Source organism: Microcebus murinus, chromosome 4 (assembly GCF_040939455.1).
Source record: "Microcebus murinus isolate Inina chromosome 4, M.murinus_Inina_mat1.0, whole genome shotgun sequence".
Lineage (NCBI taxonomy): Eukaryota > Metazoa > Chordata > Mammalia > Primates > Cheirogaleidae > Microcebus > Microcebus murinus.
The window spans coordinates 81,416,391-81,433,276 of record NC_134107.1 but is presented as its reverse complement, the minus strand read 5'-3'; the positions used below and the strand labels follow the sequence as shown (position 1 = coordinate 81,433,276).

General features: G+C 35.6%; 1 protein-coding gene across 2 annotated transcripts in view; it reads right to left on the bottom strand.

Moving 5' to 3' along the window:
• CNTN5 (contactin 5) overlaps positions 1 to 16,886 on the bottom strand; it is a 1,190,057-nt gene that overhangs the window by 26,917 nt on the left and 1,146,254 nt on the right. For both annotated transcript variants that reach the window (XM_076002462.1, XM_076002463.1), the window contains exon 21: positions 14,556 to 14,665. In XM_076002462.1, coding sequence (XP_075858577.1) covers positions 14,556 to 14,665 — 110 coding nt within the window. The remainder of the gene's footprint in view (positions 1 to 14,555; positions 14,666 to 16,886) is intronic.

Here is a 16,886-nt window from a genome sequence, read left to right as displayed (position 1 = left end):
GTAAAGAACTGAAAACCTTTCCCCTAACATCACTGAAAAGCCTGCTTCCATTCCAACAGCCTATCTTTGTGAAGCAGGGTTTTCTGCAGTGACAGCAGATTATGGAGTAGACTGGACATAAGCAACATACTTTGGGGGTCATACTTGGGGGTATCCCATCACCCCAAGATGGAACCATCTAATTGCAGAAAGACAAGCTCAAGTCTCCCACTGATTCTATATTACGGTGAGTTGTATAATTATTTCATTATATATATATATACATATATATATATATATATATATATCTCACAATGTAATGCTAATAGAAAGTGCACAATAAATGTAATGTGCTTTGAATCATCCCCAAACTATCTACCCCTCTCCCAGTCTGTGGAAAAATTGTCTTCCATGAAACTAACCCTTGGTGCCAAAAAGGTTGGGGACCACTGGTTTAGGAGACATCGTGACCTACAGCTACATGTAACAATATGGATTAATCTTAACTATATAATCTTGAATGGCAACACAAGACATTAAAAGCTCCATATGATTTCAAAAGCTAGTAAAACTAATTAGTGTTGGTACAAGTCAGGATAGTAGAAGAGGAGGGATTACTTCCAAACTCATTTTACAAGGCCAGCATTATCTCGTTACCAAAGCCAGGCAAGGATACTACCAAAAAAAGGAAACTTCAGGGTAATCTGAACATAGGTGTAAAAAATCCTCAGCAAATACTAGCAAACCAAATGCAGCAGAACATGTAAAAGATCATTCACCATAATTAGGTAGGATTTATTCCAGGGATACAAGGATGGTCCAAAATATGCAAATCAATAAATGTAATATATCACTTTAATAGAATGAAAGACAAAAACATATGATCATTTTAATAGATTCAGAAAAAACATTTGACATAATTTAGCATTCTTTCATGATAAGAACTCTCAACAAATTAGGTACAGAAGAAATGTACCTCAACACAATAAAGGCCATATGTGACAAACTCACAGTTAACATTATACTGAACAGGGAGAAGCTGGAAACTTTCCCTTTAAGATCTGGAACAAGACAAGAATGCCCACTCTCTCTACATCTCCTCAAAATAGTACTAGAAGTCATAGCTGCAGCAAATATGGAAGATAAAGAAATAAAAGGCATCCAAATTGGAAAGGAAGAAGTTAAAATGTTCTTGTTTGCTGGTGTCATGATCTTATAGAAAAAACCCTTAAAACACCACCAAAGATCTCTCAGAACTGATAAACAAATTTAGTAAAGTTGCAAGACATAAAATCAATATACAAAATTTAGTAGCATTTTTATATACTAATAGTGAACTGTATGAAAAAGAAATCAAGAAAATCCCATTTGTAATAGCTACAAAAAATAAAATACTCAGGAATAAATTTAACCAAACTGGTGAAAATTCTCTATTCTGAAAACTATAAAATATTGATGAGAGAAATTGAAAAAGACAAATAAATGGAAAGATATCCCCTATTCATGTATTGGAAGAATTAATATTGTTAAAATGTCCATATTACCCAAAGTGACCTACAGATCCAATACAATCCCTATCAATACCAATGACATTCTTTACAGAAATAGAAAAAACAATCCACACAAGATCCTAAAAAGCCAAAGCAATCTTCAGCAAAAAGAACAGAGACAGAAAGTAGAACAATGATACTATAGGCTGGGAAGGGTAGCAGGGAGAGGGGGAATACAGAGGGGATGGTTAATGGTTAAAAATATAGTTAGATAATTGGATAGAATGAACAATATTTGATAGCACAACAAAGTGACTAGCATCAATAAGTTAGGGTACACTTTAAAATAACTAAAAGAGTGAAATTGGAATGTTCCTAACACAAAGAAATGATAAATGCTGGAGGTAATGGATATTCCAATTATCCTAATTTGATTAATTCACATTGTATGGCTGTAACAAAACATCATGTGTATCCTACAAAGATATACAACTATTATGTACCTGTAATAATTAAAAATAAAAATTTAGAAAATAACAAAGCTAGAAACATCACACTACCTGACTCGAAAATATACTATAAAGCTATTGTAATCAAAACAGCATGGCAGCATGGTACCAGCATAAAAACAGACACAACAACCAATGAAACAGAATAGAGAACTCAGAAAAAAAACAATATATTTACAGACAACTGATTTTTGACAAAGAAGCCAAGAATACACAATAAGGAAAGGATAATTTCTTCAGTAAATAGTGCTGGGAAAACTTGATATCCACATGCATAATAATGAAATTAGACCTTTTTTTCACACCTTATACAAAAATCAACCGAAAAATAGAGTAAAGACTTAAGTTTAAAACCTGACAGTATGAAACTACTAGAAGAAATAATAGGAGAAAACTTCACAACATTAGTTTGGGCAATTATTTTTTTAAAAAAATATGACCCCAAAAGAATAGGCAACAAAAGCAAAAATAGACAAATGGGTTTATATCAAACTAAAAACCTTCTGTAAAGCCAAGGGAACAGTCAATATAGTGAAGGGACAGCTTATAGAATAGGAGAAAATATTTGCAAACTATACATCTGAGATGGGGTTAATATCTAAAATATATAAGGAACTCAAAGAACTCAATAGCAAGAAAACAAATAACCCAATTAAAAAATGGGCAAAAGCCCTGAATGGACATTTCTCAAAAGAAAAGATACAAATGGCCAATAGGCACATAAAAAAATTCTCAACATCACTAATAATGAGGGAAATACAAATTAAAACCACAATGAGATATTACCTCACACCTGTTAGAATGACTATTATCAAAAAATCAAAAGATAACAAGTATTGTCAAGGATATGGTTAAAAGGGAACCCTTGAACTCTGTTGGTGGGAATATAAATTGTTTCAGCCATTACAGAAAACAGTATGGAGGTTCCTCCAAAAATCAAATATAGAATTACTATATTATTCAGCAGTTCCAGTACTGGATATATATCCCAAGGAAATGAAATCAGTATGTCAAAAAGATATCTGCACTTTGTTTACTGCAGCCTGATTCACAATGGCCAAGAAATGGAATCATGTCTTGTCCGTCAATAGGTGAATAAATAAAGGAATTATGGGATATATACAGACAATGGAATACTATTCAACTTCAAAGAAGAAGGAAATTTTGTCATTTGGAATAGCAAGGATGAGTTTGGAGAATATTATGTTAAGGAAAATAAGCCAAGCCGGGCATAGAAAGACAAATACCACATGATCTTACTCACATATGGACTCTGAAAAAGTTGATTTCATAAAAGTATAGAGTACAATGGTAGTTACCAGGGGCTGGGGTGGTTGGGAGGGCAGGAGTTGGGGAGATGTTGGTCAAAGGATACAAAATTTTAGTTAGATGTGAGGAATAAGTTCAAGAGATTTATTGTACAACCTGGTGGCTATAGCTAATAACATTGCATTCTTGAAAACTGCTAAGAGAGTGGATGTTAACTGTTCTCACTACAAAAATGACAACTATGTGAAGTTAATGCAAATGTTATTATAATTAGCTAGATTTAGCCACTCCACAATGTTCAGAGTATTATGTTGTACATGATAAATGTATTCAATTTTATCTGTCATAATAAAAGAAGTCATGATGGTGGGTTTTTTGGGGGAGGGTGGGAATAAGCATGGTGCCTATAGGAGACGCAATTTGGATCTTTGGGTTTGAGTAATGTTTTTCCTTATGGCCTGGATTGTGGAAATACAAGTACATTTACTTTTTAGTTATTCTTTGAACTACTACATTTATGGTTTGTGCACTTCTCTGTGTGTAGATTTAAGAAAAAAAGCTTTGCCCTTTGGAAAATAAAGTCTCAGCTATTTAGTAATTGCCAATTAGTTAATTAGTATTTGGCATTCTTATGAGGCCAAATATATATTTTTTGTAAAGCTTCCTGTTTCTTTTTCCATTAAAACACTATGTAAAATTTCTCCATTTCCTAGTGTGTCAAACAAGCCCATGTCTGTATTTATCTATTCAACACTTCTATGTCACAAGCACATTGTCAGCCGCTTAAGGTATAAACCCAGCCCTCAAGAGGAATAATAAGATTTTGTTGCATTTAGTAGTTCTCAAATGGATTATTTTAAGAAAATGTGAACAGAAATATTTAAGTACTTGTAAAATAAAATTAGATGAATCGATGTCTTCATTTGCGATTTCATTATTTGTATGGACACTCAGGGTATGAATGTGCATTGTGTAACAGAGGTGGAAACTGTGGACGGGCATTTCATGAACTCGAGTTTAGGGAGGAGAAACCCCTTTTTAGAGGTGCTGCCGTAAATTCACATCTCTGTTGAAGAATGAAAAATGGGAAATACTTCTGAATACGATAAAAGATATCATCAATCCTCTTTTTTTTTTTTTGTGTGTGTGTGTGTGATAAAATTATTCAGGCAAATATTCTAATATTCTTAATAATAGTTTATTAAAAATTTTAGTTAAAATGTTATTAAAATTGGTTTGGATTAGAGAATTTCCTCCATGAAGCAATACATTTAGAAGCAAATAAAACAAAAACACATACTGAGTAATTGTTTTCTGAAAAAAACTATAGAATTGTCTTTAGATAGGACAAGGAAAGGGGCAGGTTAAGCAATTGAAATATTACTTCTTCAATTTCCTTTTGATCTGCTGATTTTTGAAAAACATGGTTTTAGTTAGCCTCACAGTCTATGAAAACAATCCAAGAAGGAAATCTAATGATATGGACATGCAAGCTATTTGATTTAAATCAGAGTCTACAGAATTTCAGAAAAGAAAGGTAGAACTAGCATCTTAGTTTTTCTGTTTAGCTTTTTATATTTTTATTTTTACAAAGTCATAATAAAAGCCAAAAAGAATCTGTTAAACACCTGCGACCCACACACCATATGGAAATAAAACAATCTTTGTTTTAGCTTTTTGGTGACTTACTTCGTTTCAGCTTGTTTTCCCATTTTAACATATATCTGAAGTTCCATTTTCACACACACACACACACATATACATACAAACACACAGACACAGACACACACACACACACACACACACACACACACACTTCTATCCCCTACTCTACAAATTAAATGCAACTTGCCTATCATGAATTTTTGTCAGACAACAGTGAGGCCTATTTGTCTGGTCTCCTGCTCTGATGATTAAAGTCAGATCATAAAATAAAGAACAATAACAATCTTGTCTCTTCTCCCCTTACAAAATTCCCCACCACAACTTATTTTATAGAGCAAACACAATTGGTGTCTTTTCAGTGCAATCAATAAGTGGAAATGGCTTTAGTGACATGTCTAAAATGAACTTCTGAGTTACATATCCTCTCTAAACTTTAAATGAACACATGTAAGTCTCTCACATAGCCCAAGAAAAGGAGTTGCTAGGAGTATCTTTTATTGAGAATTGTAAAATGGGACAAGTTGTTTTGTCTTTCATTTTTTTCTTCATAATAAGCACAAAAAAGTTTAGAATTGAAACTAGGACCCTGGGTACCGTTCCCCAGCTACAAAAATACATTGTTGCTTATTGTTAAAATGATTCCAGCCATTAAAAATACAGCAAATTCTTTTGTAAAAAGGGCAAAATAAATACAAGCACCATAAACTCGTCAATCATGGGAGACTTTGTTCCACAGGCAGAATACAGAACATAATATTTTTAAAAAATGATGTCTCATGAAAAAAAAGGTTTTCCTTTCTATTTCATTCAGTAAATAAAACTATCTTATAGATTGGCTCATTTTATTTAGGAAAATTGAGGACATTTTCAGGACAGACTATAGGCTCATGAAAACAGAGAAACTTATAACCGTATTGGGTATTGGCATGGATTATTCTCACTAATATTTATTCAGAGGATAAGGATGCTAAGGAATCCCGGGGTAACTATGGATGTGAGAATTGTAGTGTTCCAATGTATTTCTTTTTTGTTTACTTAAATTTCCTATTAACCTTCTTCAGTATTAGACTGTGAGTACTTTGGGGGCAAGGACTCAATCCTATTAATTTGTACATTTTCAATGTCTGATAATAAATGCTTGATGACTAAAGGAATAAAAAAATGAGTCATCCAAACTTCCATTATCACGATTTTCTTCACCCTTTTTTCTGGTCTGGGAATATCAGAGAAAAGATTATGAAATTTGGTCTTATCCTTTACTCTTCCCTTCTTGCCAGACTGGCATCTGCACTGAAATTATATGCACATAAAAATCCTTTTATGTTCCGAAAAGCTTGAGGGACTCTGCTCTAGGATTCAGGGATTACCATTCACAGGACAGTTAATGCTGCTGGGTTCATAAATTCAAAACTGAACCTAATAATTTACTTGCATGGGCCAGTGACAGAGATGGCAATACAGATGGGACGGTCATGGTTATTCATGAATCAAAGTTGTTCAATAAATACAGCTCACTTTCAATTTTCAATCATGCCGCATATCATATGATAGAAATTTCACATTTCTCAATGTCAATGCTTTCTACATTTAGTCTCTACAGCTGTAAAATCTCAAGCTATTTCCACGTAAGTAACAAAAAATACTCAAATGGGTGGTTCTACAAGAATGTCGACAAAATTGTTCAAATATTTGTGAAAATACAATTAGATGGATTCATGTCTACATTTGGGATTTCATATTTTATTTGATAAAATAAATATCAGCAGGTCGCTTTTTATTTTATTTGATAAAATAAATATCAGCAGGTCACTTTTGTGAGGTAATGCTGTCCCTATGGAAGGCAGTCTTAAAAACTTGTTGAAAAGAAAAGACTACCTTTTTTGTTTCACAATAGAGTTCTCATCAGCCTAATTGTGACATTTAGCAATGCCCATCTACTCAGAAACAGAAAGAGATGATACTACTAAAATGTACTCAAGCCCTTTACCATTAAAGATACTGTCTGGGTAGCTAGGGGCTGTCATCATTCTGACCTTGTGTTTTTGCATATTCTTACATCTTAATGCCATGACCATTCCATTAGATGGATCAATTAGTCAACTTAATAAAAAATCAATCACTGTTTGATTTGAATTAATTGGCTAATGTATTTGAAAGTGACCAGTTAGTTGCAGATAAAAATAAGTTTAAGTCAAAATGCTTGGTTCATTATTTCTAAAACTAATTAAGATGTAATGGAAGCTTCCTTGTGAAAGTCAGAAATGCCAAATGTAAGTAGGTTCTTGACAGATGGTATCAGGGGAAGCCTCCAACTGAGAGTTTTACTGCTGCCCTGCCGGGCTGCGTCAGCAAAAAGGATGTCAAAACCAAGTCATCACCAAAAGAAGCTACCAGAAGTTAGGAGCAAGAACTCAGTTTAGGAGTCAAACAAAAACCAAAAATTCAAGAAAATAGAGCGTTTCCTTTGCTAGACTGCAACTCCATAAGGGCAGGAACTATGTTTTACTTACTGTTTTAGCCTGAGCACTGCACTAAAACATAAAATACAGCAGGCACTCAATACATATTAGTTGAATAAACAAATGAATAAATAATAAATGAGACTCAGGTGAAACATACAGCAAGCCAGATCAGGGACATATGAGATCAAAATTTGACTTTGCAACAGGGTTACAATCAGGGTCAGGCTGCAACCAAATCAGGAGCACCTTCAGTCAGAGTCGGAGCTGAGGAGGGGGAGCACAGGCACAGCGACTTGGCTGGCGAAGATAAGGTAAGGACATAAGAGCCTTAGGAACTTACTGCCCTTGATGTTCATCTTCTCTCTAACTGACTGCTTGCTCAAGAAGAGCCTCCCCCAATTAGCAGGAGAGAAAAGACCAAGATGTCAGTCCAATGAGTCATAAATAAATTCAAGTTTTATTATTTATTTAGGAGAATGCATTGAGGTGTGATCATTAGTTAATACCACACAATGTAGTCCAGAGATATAGTCACTCATATCAAAGTGGCACATGAATATATAGTTGACAGGAAGCATATTCTAGAAAGAAAGAAATTTGTACATGTGACTTCAGAAATGATTTCTTATTTCTCATTTACCTTCCGTATTAGGCCTGGTACATCAAGGGAAACTTCCTATATAAAAGTCTCATCTTGACTTTTCTTAACTGCTTTTGTTTGAGGCTAAAATAGTTTTCTGTATTGGTTAATTAGACTCAATTATTGTAAGTTTTGGTGCAAAAATATATTCAGATGTTGAGTTTTGCTCTTAACTGTCTCTGATACTGACATTGGAGAGTAGTGATTCTCATGAATATCAAAACACTTTGATATTTTGGCCAGAGACTTAGACAATTCTACATCAAGTTAAGGTGCTGATGGGCAGAGAGCTCTGAATTGAGGTTTCCTGTTCCCAAATTGTTGCCACCAATTATTGTTTAGACAGCAGTGGTATTATTAGGGGTGTTAAATGTCTACAACCTAAAGTTACTAATTGACAACATAAGGGATTTTGATTACCTATTTGATTACACAAGTTTTCTTAAGATCACTAATGACCTCTAAACCCGATAGGCACTTTCTGCCTTCATCTTACTTGATCTCTTAGTGGCATTAGGCAGAATTGGCCATTTCCTTCTTTTTGGTCAACTCCTTTCAACTTTTTTTGATTCATACCTGGTTTTCCCTCTACCAAACTGATCTCTCCCATGTCAGTTTCCTTGCTGATTCCTCCTCTTTAGCCAAACTTCTCAATGCTGAGTGTGCCAGGACTCAGCATAGCCCTCCTCATCCCACTCCTTTCTTACTCTCTCCTCTCCTCTTGAAATTTTATCCTCAGGTGCTTTCATCTTGGCTCTAAATACCACCTGTGTGTCTTCAGCCCTGATCTCTCAATTAGACTCCAAACTCGCATATCCAATTGCCCACCTGACTTATCCTCTTAGATTTCTAATAGGCATCTCAAATTTAATTTGGTCAAGCAGAACTTGATTTCTCACCTTAAGAACTGTTTTTTGTTCAGTTTCTACCATTTTTTTTTCTTTTTGGTAAGTGGCACAATTTACCCATTTGATCAAGCCAGAGATGCAGGAGTCATCATTTCTCTTCCTTCAGTGTTGGATCAGTCAGCAAATCCTGGTAGCCCTGCCTCTAAAATACATCAACTTCTCTCCCACCCTGCTGCTATGGCCTTAGTCTAAGGCACCATTATTTCTTTCTTGTATTATTGTAATAATCTCCTAACTTCTACTCCCTGACCTTTCTCTCCTCCCCTTCCAATTCTTTACATAAAAGTAGCCAGAATGATTTTTTTTATATAAATCAGACATGGTCACCTCTCTCCTTAAATTGCCTCAATGGCTTTCCAAAACATTTGGAATAAAATACAAACTCTTTCTATAATCTATATATTTCACCATAGTCTTGTCTCTGCCTAATTCTCTGACTACTTTTTTTTTCCTTTCTAAATTTTTTTCAGCATATTATGGGGGTACAAATGTTAAGGTTATGTATATTTCCCTTGTCCCCTCCCCCCTCGAGTCAGAACTTCAACTGTCCATCCCCCAGTTGGTGCACATCACACTTATTATGTATGTATATACCCATTCCCTCCTCCCCCACCTGTCAGACACCTGATAGATGTTATTCCTGTATATCTACTTATGTGTTGATCAGTTAATACCAATTTGCTGGTGAGTACATGTGGTGCTTATTTTTCCATTCTTGGGATACTTCACTTAATAGAATGGGTTTGCTCACTAAGGTCCAGCACTTGGCTTTTTTCTGTTCCTCAAAGGAACCAGGTTTGTGCTACCTTTGACCTTCTGTGTTTTTATCTGAGTTTATCTTATTTGTTTGCTTGTTTATTTTTTATTTGTCTTCCCCAATTAGAATGGAACCTTCCTACGAGCTGAACCTTACCTATCTTATTCACATTCCAATTCAGGAAAAATTAAATGGACAGCTGAAAACACTGTCTTCTCTATTTTCAAAATGATACATAGTTAGTGCCTCTCTAGTAACTTTCCCTTTCAGACATTGCAGGGGAACTTGGAATTAGGGCTAGAAAAGTGAGTCCTAGGACTGATGGGACAAGTTCATAAAATATGAAACCGATCTCATTGGGTTTGGTGACAAATGCTCTTGTTTCAAATATCTGTTTTATCAACACCATGCTCAGAATTCTACCATTAGTAAATACAGTCAGAATTGTGGCTGCGATAGAATGGAGAAGGGAAATGGAAGTAAGCAGAATCATTAAGCTTTAAGGTGTGATTCCATTTTAGTAATAGGGATGTCTTTTACTAAGAGACATTTGGATAGGGAAAAATAGGTGGGGAGAAGATGAGTGCAGTCAGTTCCAGGTGTATAAGGTGCAGGGCAGAAGTAGAGCTCTCTATAAAAAGATAATGGTGCAGGAAAGAGAAGGTGGGGGACCTGCTATTAAGCTTTATTTATATCACCCACAGTAGTAAATCTACATTGACCCATCCAGTTATAAGACAGTATAAATCAAATATAGTTTTAGCCATATATATTTTACTTAAAATAATAGTTAATGCCACATTTATCCACTGGATTTTATAATGTTTTAATTATTTTCTGTTTATAAAAAGCATTATTTAATTTCCCAATTAAGATGTTGATTTTTTTTTCCTGGTAACAAGATATCATATTTTTTAAAATTATAATTTATAAATACACTATAAAATAGTATAATTGTTACTATGCCCATGGGTTCTGTCCCGTTTCTATGTGTAAAATCAATTATCAGAAATTTATGTTGATTTATTTTAATTCAAAAATGTGGTCATTGTGATGATTGGTACAGAATTTGATTTGTTCTATGAATTTTCTATTGTTAAGCATATTCCATTTTTGTTTGTAGTAAGTTGCCATTTTGAATGAAATAGATTCAGTAAAAGCATTATGCTCTGATATCCGCGTGTCACTCTGGAGTAATTTTGACCTTCCAGTCATGCGTTGACTTTAGGCATTCCCTAACACCTCTCTCATCAAGGTTGCCAGGGTCTCCACATTGCCACAGCCATCTGGCCATTGCAGGTCTCATCTTCCTGCATTTCTCAGCAGCATTTGACTCCATTGAACAATCTCACCATCTTGAAATTCTTCTCTTGGCTTCTGAATTTCTTCATTGTTGCCCTCTTCATTTCTTTGGCCAGACCCTCATCTTTCTTGAGCTCCAAATGGTGGAGTACCACAGAGCTCAATACTCAGATATCCTGTTTATCAATATGCAGTGATTTCAGGTGGTATGTTCATAAAAATCAGTTAGGCACTGATGATTTTCCACAGTTGTAGCTCCATACCCAATCTTTCTCTTAAGATAAGACACACTTGAAAACTTCTTTTTAAAATAAAAAGGCATATACAATTTAACACATCCAGAACAGAGTCTTTGATTTTTTTTTTTTTTTTTTTTTTTTGAGACAGAGTCTTGCTTTGTTGCCCAGGCTAGAGTGAGTGCCATGGCGTCAGCCTAGCTCACAGCAACCTCAAACTCCTGGGCTTAAGTGATCTTCCTGCCTCAGCCTCTCGAGTAGCTGGGACTACAGGCATGCGCCACCATGCCCAGCTTTTTTTCTATATATTTTTAGTTGGCCAATTAATTTCTTTGTATTTTTAGTAGAGATAGGGTCTCGCTCTTGCTCAGGCTGGTTTCGAACACCTGACCTTGAGAGATCTGCCTGCCTTGGCCTCTCAGAGTGCTAGGATTACAGGCGTGAGCCACTGCGCCTGGCCTCAGAATCCTTGATTTTTATTAATACTCTAAAACCCACTCTTCTTTGTGGGTTTCTCATCTCTCTGAATGATGATGCCATGTACCCAGTTTCTTGAGTCAAAAAGCTCTGGAATTACCTTTGACTTGTCTCTCTTTCATAGCCTATGTTCAATTCATTACCAAATACTGTCATACTTCCATTCAAAATATATCTTAAAAGGTCAGCTTCTCATCAATTCCATTGCTACCACTCTAGTTGAAAGTAATCTCATTGTCACCAAGATTGGAAGAACTGCCTCTCCACTGCTCTCCCTGTGTTCCTCCCTACAGTCTATTGTCTACCCTCTAGACTGAGAGAGACTTTTAAAATATGTCAGCTCTTGACTTGATCCTATTAAAATACTTTAATAACTTCTCCTTATGCTAGGATGAAACTAAACTTCTTCCCCTGGTTACTAAGACCACATATAAACTGGTGCTTGTCTTGACAATGGCTTCATCATCCTCTACCACCCTCCCCTTGCTCCCTGCTCTCTCACCTAAATCATTCCCATCCTGTTCTTTGAAGAAGTCCAGCATGCTCCTACTTCAGAGACTTTGGGCTTGCTGTTCTCTCTGCCTCTCTCTTATTCAGTCACGTCTCCACTCACATATTGCAGCCTTAGAAAGGGTGACTTCTCAAACCTCTGTAACACATCAGACTCTCTCACTCTCTACTTTCTTGCCCTGTTTTGTTTTTCTACCTAGACTTTATCATCAACTGAAGTTATGTCACAATTTATTTGTTAGCTTGTTTATTCTGTGCCTTCCCTCCTACAATACAAACTGCACAAGTGCAAGGACTTATTTTGCTCATTGGTTTGTCCCTAGTATTTATTTCAGTGTCTGGTAGGCCTTCATAAATATTTGTTGAATTAATGAATGAATGACTTATATTTGGGAAGAGAAAAATTGTGCACAAATTTAAATCCTATGTGATTTCAGCAGGACCTCACAGAGACATGGCAATATGGTGAATCATGGTGGTTAAGTGAATGTCAAGCTACTACGGTAGGTATGAAAAAGATTAAGGGTGGCTGGCTATGTGAAGGAAGCATCACTTCAAGATGTAGGAGCCCATATTCTCACTTTTCTGTGTGTACCAGAATATACTTTGTGGATTTCTGAAAGTACGCACAGAGGAGAACTGCCCCCAGATGTTCTGATTATGTGGTCATTTTAGGTTGGGGGTCCCCAAAAGCAGAGCTTGAGATATGGATTTGGGTGCTGTGATTTATTGAGAGAATGTTTGCAAGTAAAATCTATTAAAAAGGGAGGAACACAGAATGGGGAAGGAGTGAGCTGAGAACGAGTGTGGTCCCACGTAATCTGGCCTTGGTCTGATGCATATGGCAAGAGCTTTGGATCATAAACTGTACCATAAAGTTTCCTTTTTGGGGCAAGGGACCAGTATCAGTCAGTCATTGGTCTTGGACTGCCTAATTGGTGCAAAGGTGACTTTTCAAGCAATGAAGCTCCCCTCAGTGGAGGGCAATTCTCCAGAGAGCAAGCTGAGAACACTCACAGCAGCTGGAGGGTGGCACACTGGCCCAGTGAGGGGGAACTGGGCAGACCACTCCAATGTCCTGTACAGTTGTATAAAAAGGAGCTGATTGTGAAGAACAGACATTCATTTATTCAACACATATTTACTGTGACCTGTCATGGGCCAAGTACATACTACCAGTTGCTAGGATTTTGCATGAACAGACATGGTTCCTGAAGCATGGATAGGGAGAAACAGAAATATTCATCAAATAAACATGAAATCACAAGATATATACTAAATTATTATGCCAAAGAATGAATTGAAGCAAGATTGTAGGAATAAATTCACGATGTTGTATAGGTAGGTAATGGTTTCTTATAAATGGCTCTTGCTGTAACTTTTAGAAAGATTATATAAATTCATTATCATAGTAATCATTATCTAATGTCAGCTGTATGTTAATTAAACAGTTATCAGGCCTTATTTGAAAACTCAAAGAGAATAAAAAAATATGTTTCAGTCTGGAAACCATGTTAGTGTACAAGTCCTGTAATTGATCATTTTTCAAAAAACAAGTTGATTTTTCTTTTAATGAAAATTGAAGCCAAGGAAAGTAAGAATTAAAAATTTTAAGTTCAACTAACGTCTTGAGTCAGATGCTAATTCTTTTTTGTCTTTTAGAAATCATCCCACTAATTCCTATCCCCGACTGGCCAAGCAAGGCAAGAACAAGAACAAGAGCTGTTTGAGAAGCAGGGATCTTGTTATCATGCAATATTCCTGTTCATAGACTACCCATAATTCTCTAGTCTCTCTGGAGACTAAAATTTCATTGAAGTCATTGAATTGATATGAACTGTTCACCATATAAGGTAAGCATAATTGTGTTTAAAAATTTAAGGGACAAAAACCTCATCTGAATAAATAGATACAGTACAGATACCTAAGTTCCAAGCAAAGTTTGAGAATTTGGTATTGGAGGTAAGACCTGCCAAGAAAGCATGAAAGGAAAACTTGTTTTACACATTAAATTATTAGAAAGAAAGACACAAAAACATTTTTTAACTACCAATAATTGGATACCACTACAAATCTACCCACTACAAATCTACAAATCTACCTGATTTTATCTAAAACCTTATTTTCATCTCTTTTTTACCTTTGCATAGTGCTATGGAAACTACTGTACTAAAAAATAAGCCAGCTAATGAGCAACATAATACATGTCAGTAAAATAGGGGTCCTTAGTTTAAGATAGAACAAAATTTCAAAGGAATATAATTCTGTTGAAGTGTCACCAAGACATCTCTTTAGGAGAGTACAGTGCCAGCAGAAATAACAAGGCTTATTTTCAATGATTCTGTTCATACCTCAAATCCCTGTGGTCTTCCTAGACTCTCTTTCATGTGTTTCCACGCAACAAGAATCTCTGACACAGACACACTTGTTGCCTTGACATCCGTGGGAGCAGCACTGGGTTCTGTATGAAGGGAAATGAAAATAATAAACCGCAATTATAAAAGTTATATCTATCAAAGCAAAATGCACCTGAATCTGTCAGATAGTAACTTCCTTTCATCTTATTTTCTAAATGAAGTTCTGTGGTCATTATGAAAAACACAAGAGAAAAAGAGGATTGTTTTGTATTCCTATACTGGGTCAAGTCCAATCAATACCTTATCAATTACAAATGACAGATGTAGTAAGACAAGCCAAGAACTTTATCCTTGGATTAGCTAGGATATTTCTGGAGGAACTTAAGTTATCTGACTTCATCATCGGTCTAGCATAATGATTAAAAATGGACTATAGAGTCAGGCTTGGCCTTTTTAGTTATTGCTATTGTTTTTTGCCTTTAAAATATTATTTAGCGGCCGGGCGCGGTGGCTCATGCTTGTAATCCTAGCACTTTGGGAGGCCGAGGTGGGCAGATCGCTCAAGGTCAGGAGTTCGAAACCAGCCTGAGCGAGACCCCGTCTCTACCAAAAATAGAAAGAAATTAATTGACCAACTAAAAAATATATATATACAAAAAATTAGCCGGGCATGGTGGCGCATGCCTGTAGTTTCAGCTACTCGGGAGGCTGAGGCAGAAGGATCGCCGAGCCCAGGAGATTGAGGTTGCTGTGAGCCAGGCTGACGCCACGGCACTCACTCTAGCCTGGGCAACAAAGTGAGACTCTGTCTCAAAAAAAAAAAAAAAAATATATTATTTAGCTATTTATTTACCTTTGGATAAGTTGTTTCACCTTTTTCTAAGCTTTAGTTCCCTTATTTGTAATATGAGCATAATAAAAGTATCCCATAGTTTTTTAAAGTTATTTTTATTTATTTATTTATATATGTATTTTTGAGATAAAGTCTCACTCTGTTTTGTGGGCTAGAGTGCCATGGTGTCAGCCTAGCTCACTGCAACGTCGAACTTCCTGACTTAAATGATCCTTCTGCCCGCGCCCCCCCCCCCCTTAGCTGGGACTACAGGCGCAAGTCACCACACCTGGCTAATTTTTTCTATTTTTAGTAGAGACAGGGTCTTGCTCTTGTTCAGGCTGGTTTTAAACTCCTGACCTCAAGTGATCCTCCTGCCTCAGCCTCCCAGAGTGCTAGGAATACAGGCATGAGCCACCGCGCCCTGTCAAAGGTTAGTTTTAATTAGAATAATACATATAAAATACTTAGTGCTATGCTTGGCACTTAAAATGTTCATTCACAAAATATCATATTATTTTTATTTTTTATCCTGTGTAGGCAGAAATAGGGTTTAAATTTCATTAAATATTTTTGTTCCAACCACAAACTACATTTCCATGATTATATAAGGAATGTGTTATGAATCATGATATTTAAAAGGCATGCATTGACTTTTAAAACAGGTGCAGATGGAAAAGGAAAGTCCCCAAAGGTCTTGGCACCATTGCTCAAAATCACCTTTTCATTTGTTTCTATGCTCAGTGACCTTTTGCACTATTTTTTTCAAATACACAATGTCTGACTGGCATCCATCAAGACTTGCACTTTATTTAAGGCTGCACTCAATGTGAGGAACAAAATATTTCTAGCTTTGACATGGCTGAATCATAAATACTGTGTCACAAACACACGTAAAATGAAATGGCAGAATAAAGGCCATACATTAGTTTAAACAGTTCTGTACAAAGTCTATTACAAAATCTTACCCCATAAAAATTGTAGAGATTTTGTTACTAACCCCATATCATCAATAAGAGTTCAGATTAATCTATTGATTTTTTTTTTTTTAGATTCAGGGAACCATATAGCAAAGATAAGAGTGCTAAATAAGATTTTTAAAAGGCAAACATTGAAGAAATTAAAACAATTTTCTAAGATATTTCCTTTTCTAATGGGAGGTAGTCATTCATATATCTGGAATGCTTTTGTGTATTACTAATTGAAAAATATCAGTCAAAAACATCTGTCCTGTTGCTGTGAAACAATACCCACAAAAGATTTTTTCAAAGGTACATGTTTATACCAAGAAATGATTTTCTTTTGGTCAAGTCTTTGTTAAAATCACATGCTATAATTATGTCAACTCAAAGTGCTTTGGCAAATTCACATTAATTTTTTCACAGATGCTGACATTAATTTCTGCCATAGTATAAATTGTAATTTCTCATTCTGTCACCCTTTGGAGATTTTTTTTAGTATTTCCTTTTGCTCAGTAGTTTGTCTCATCTCAC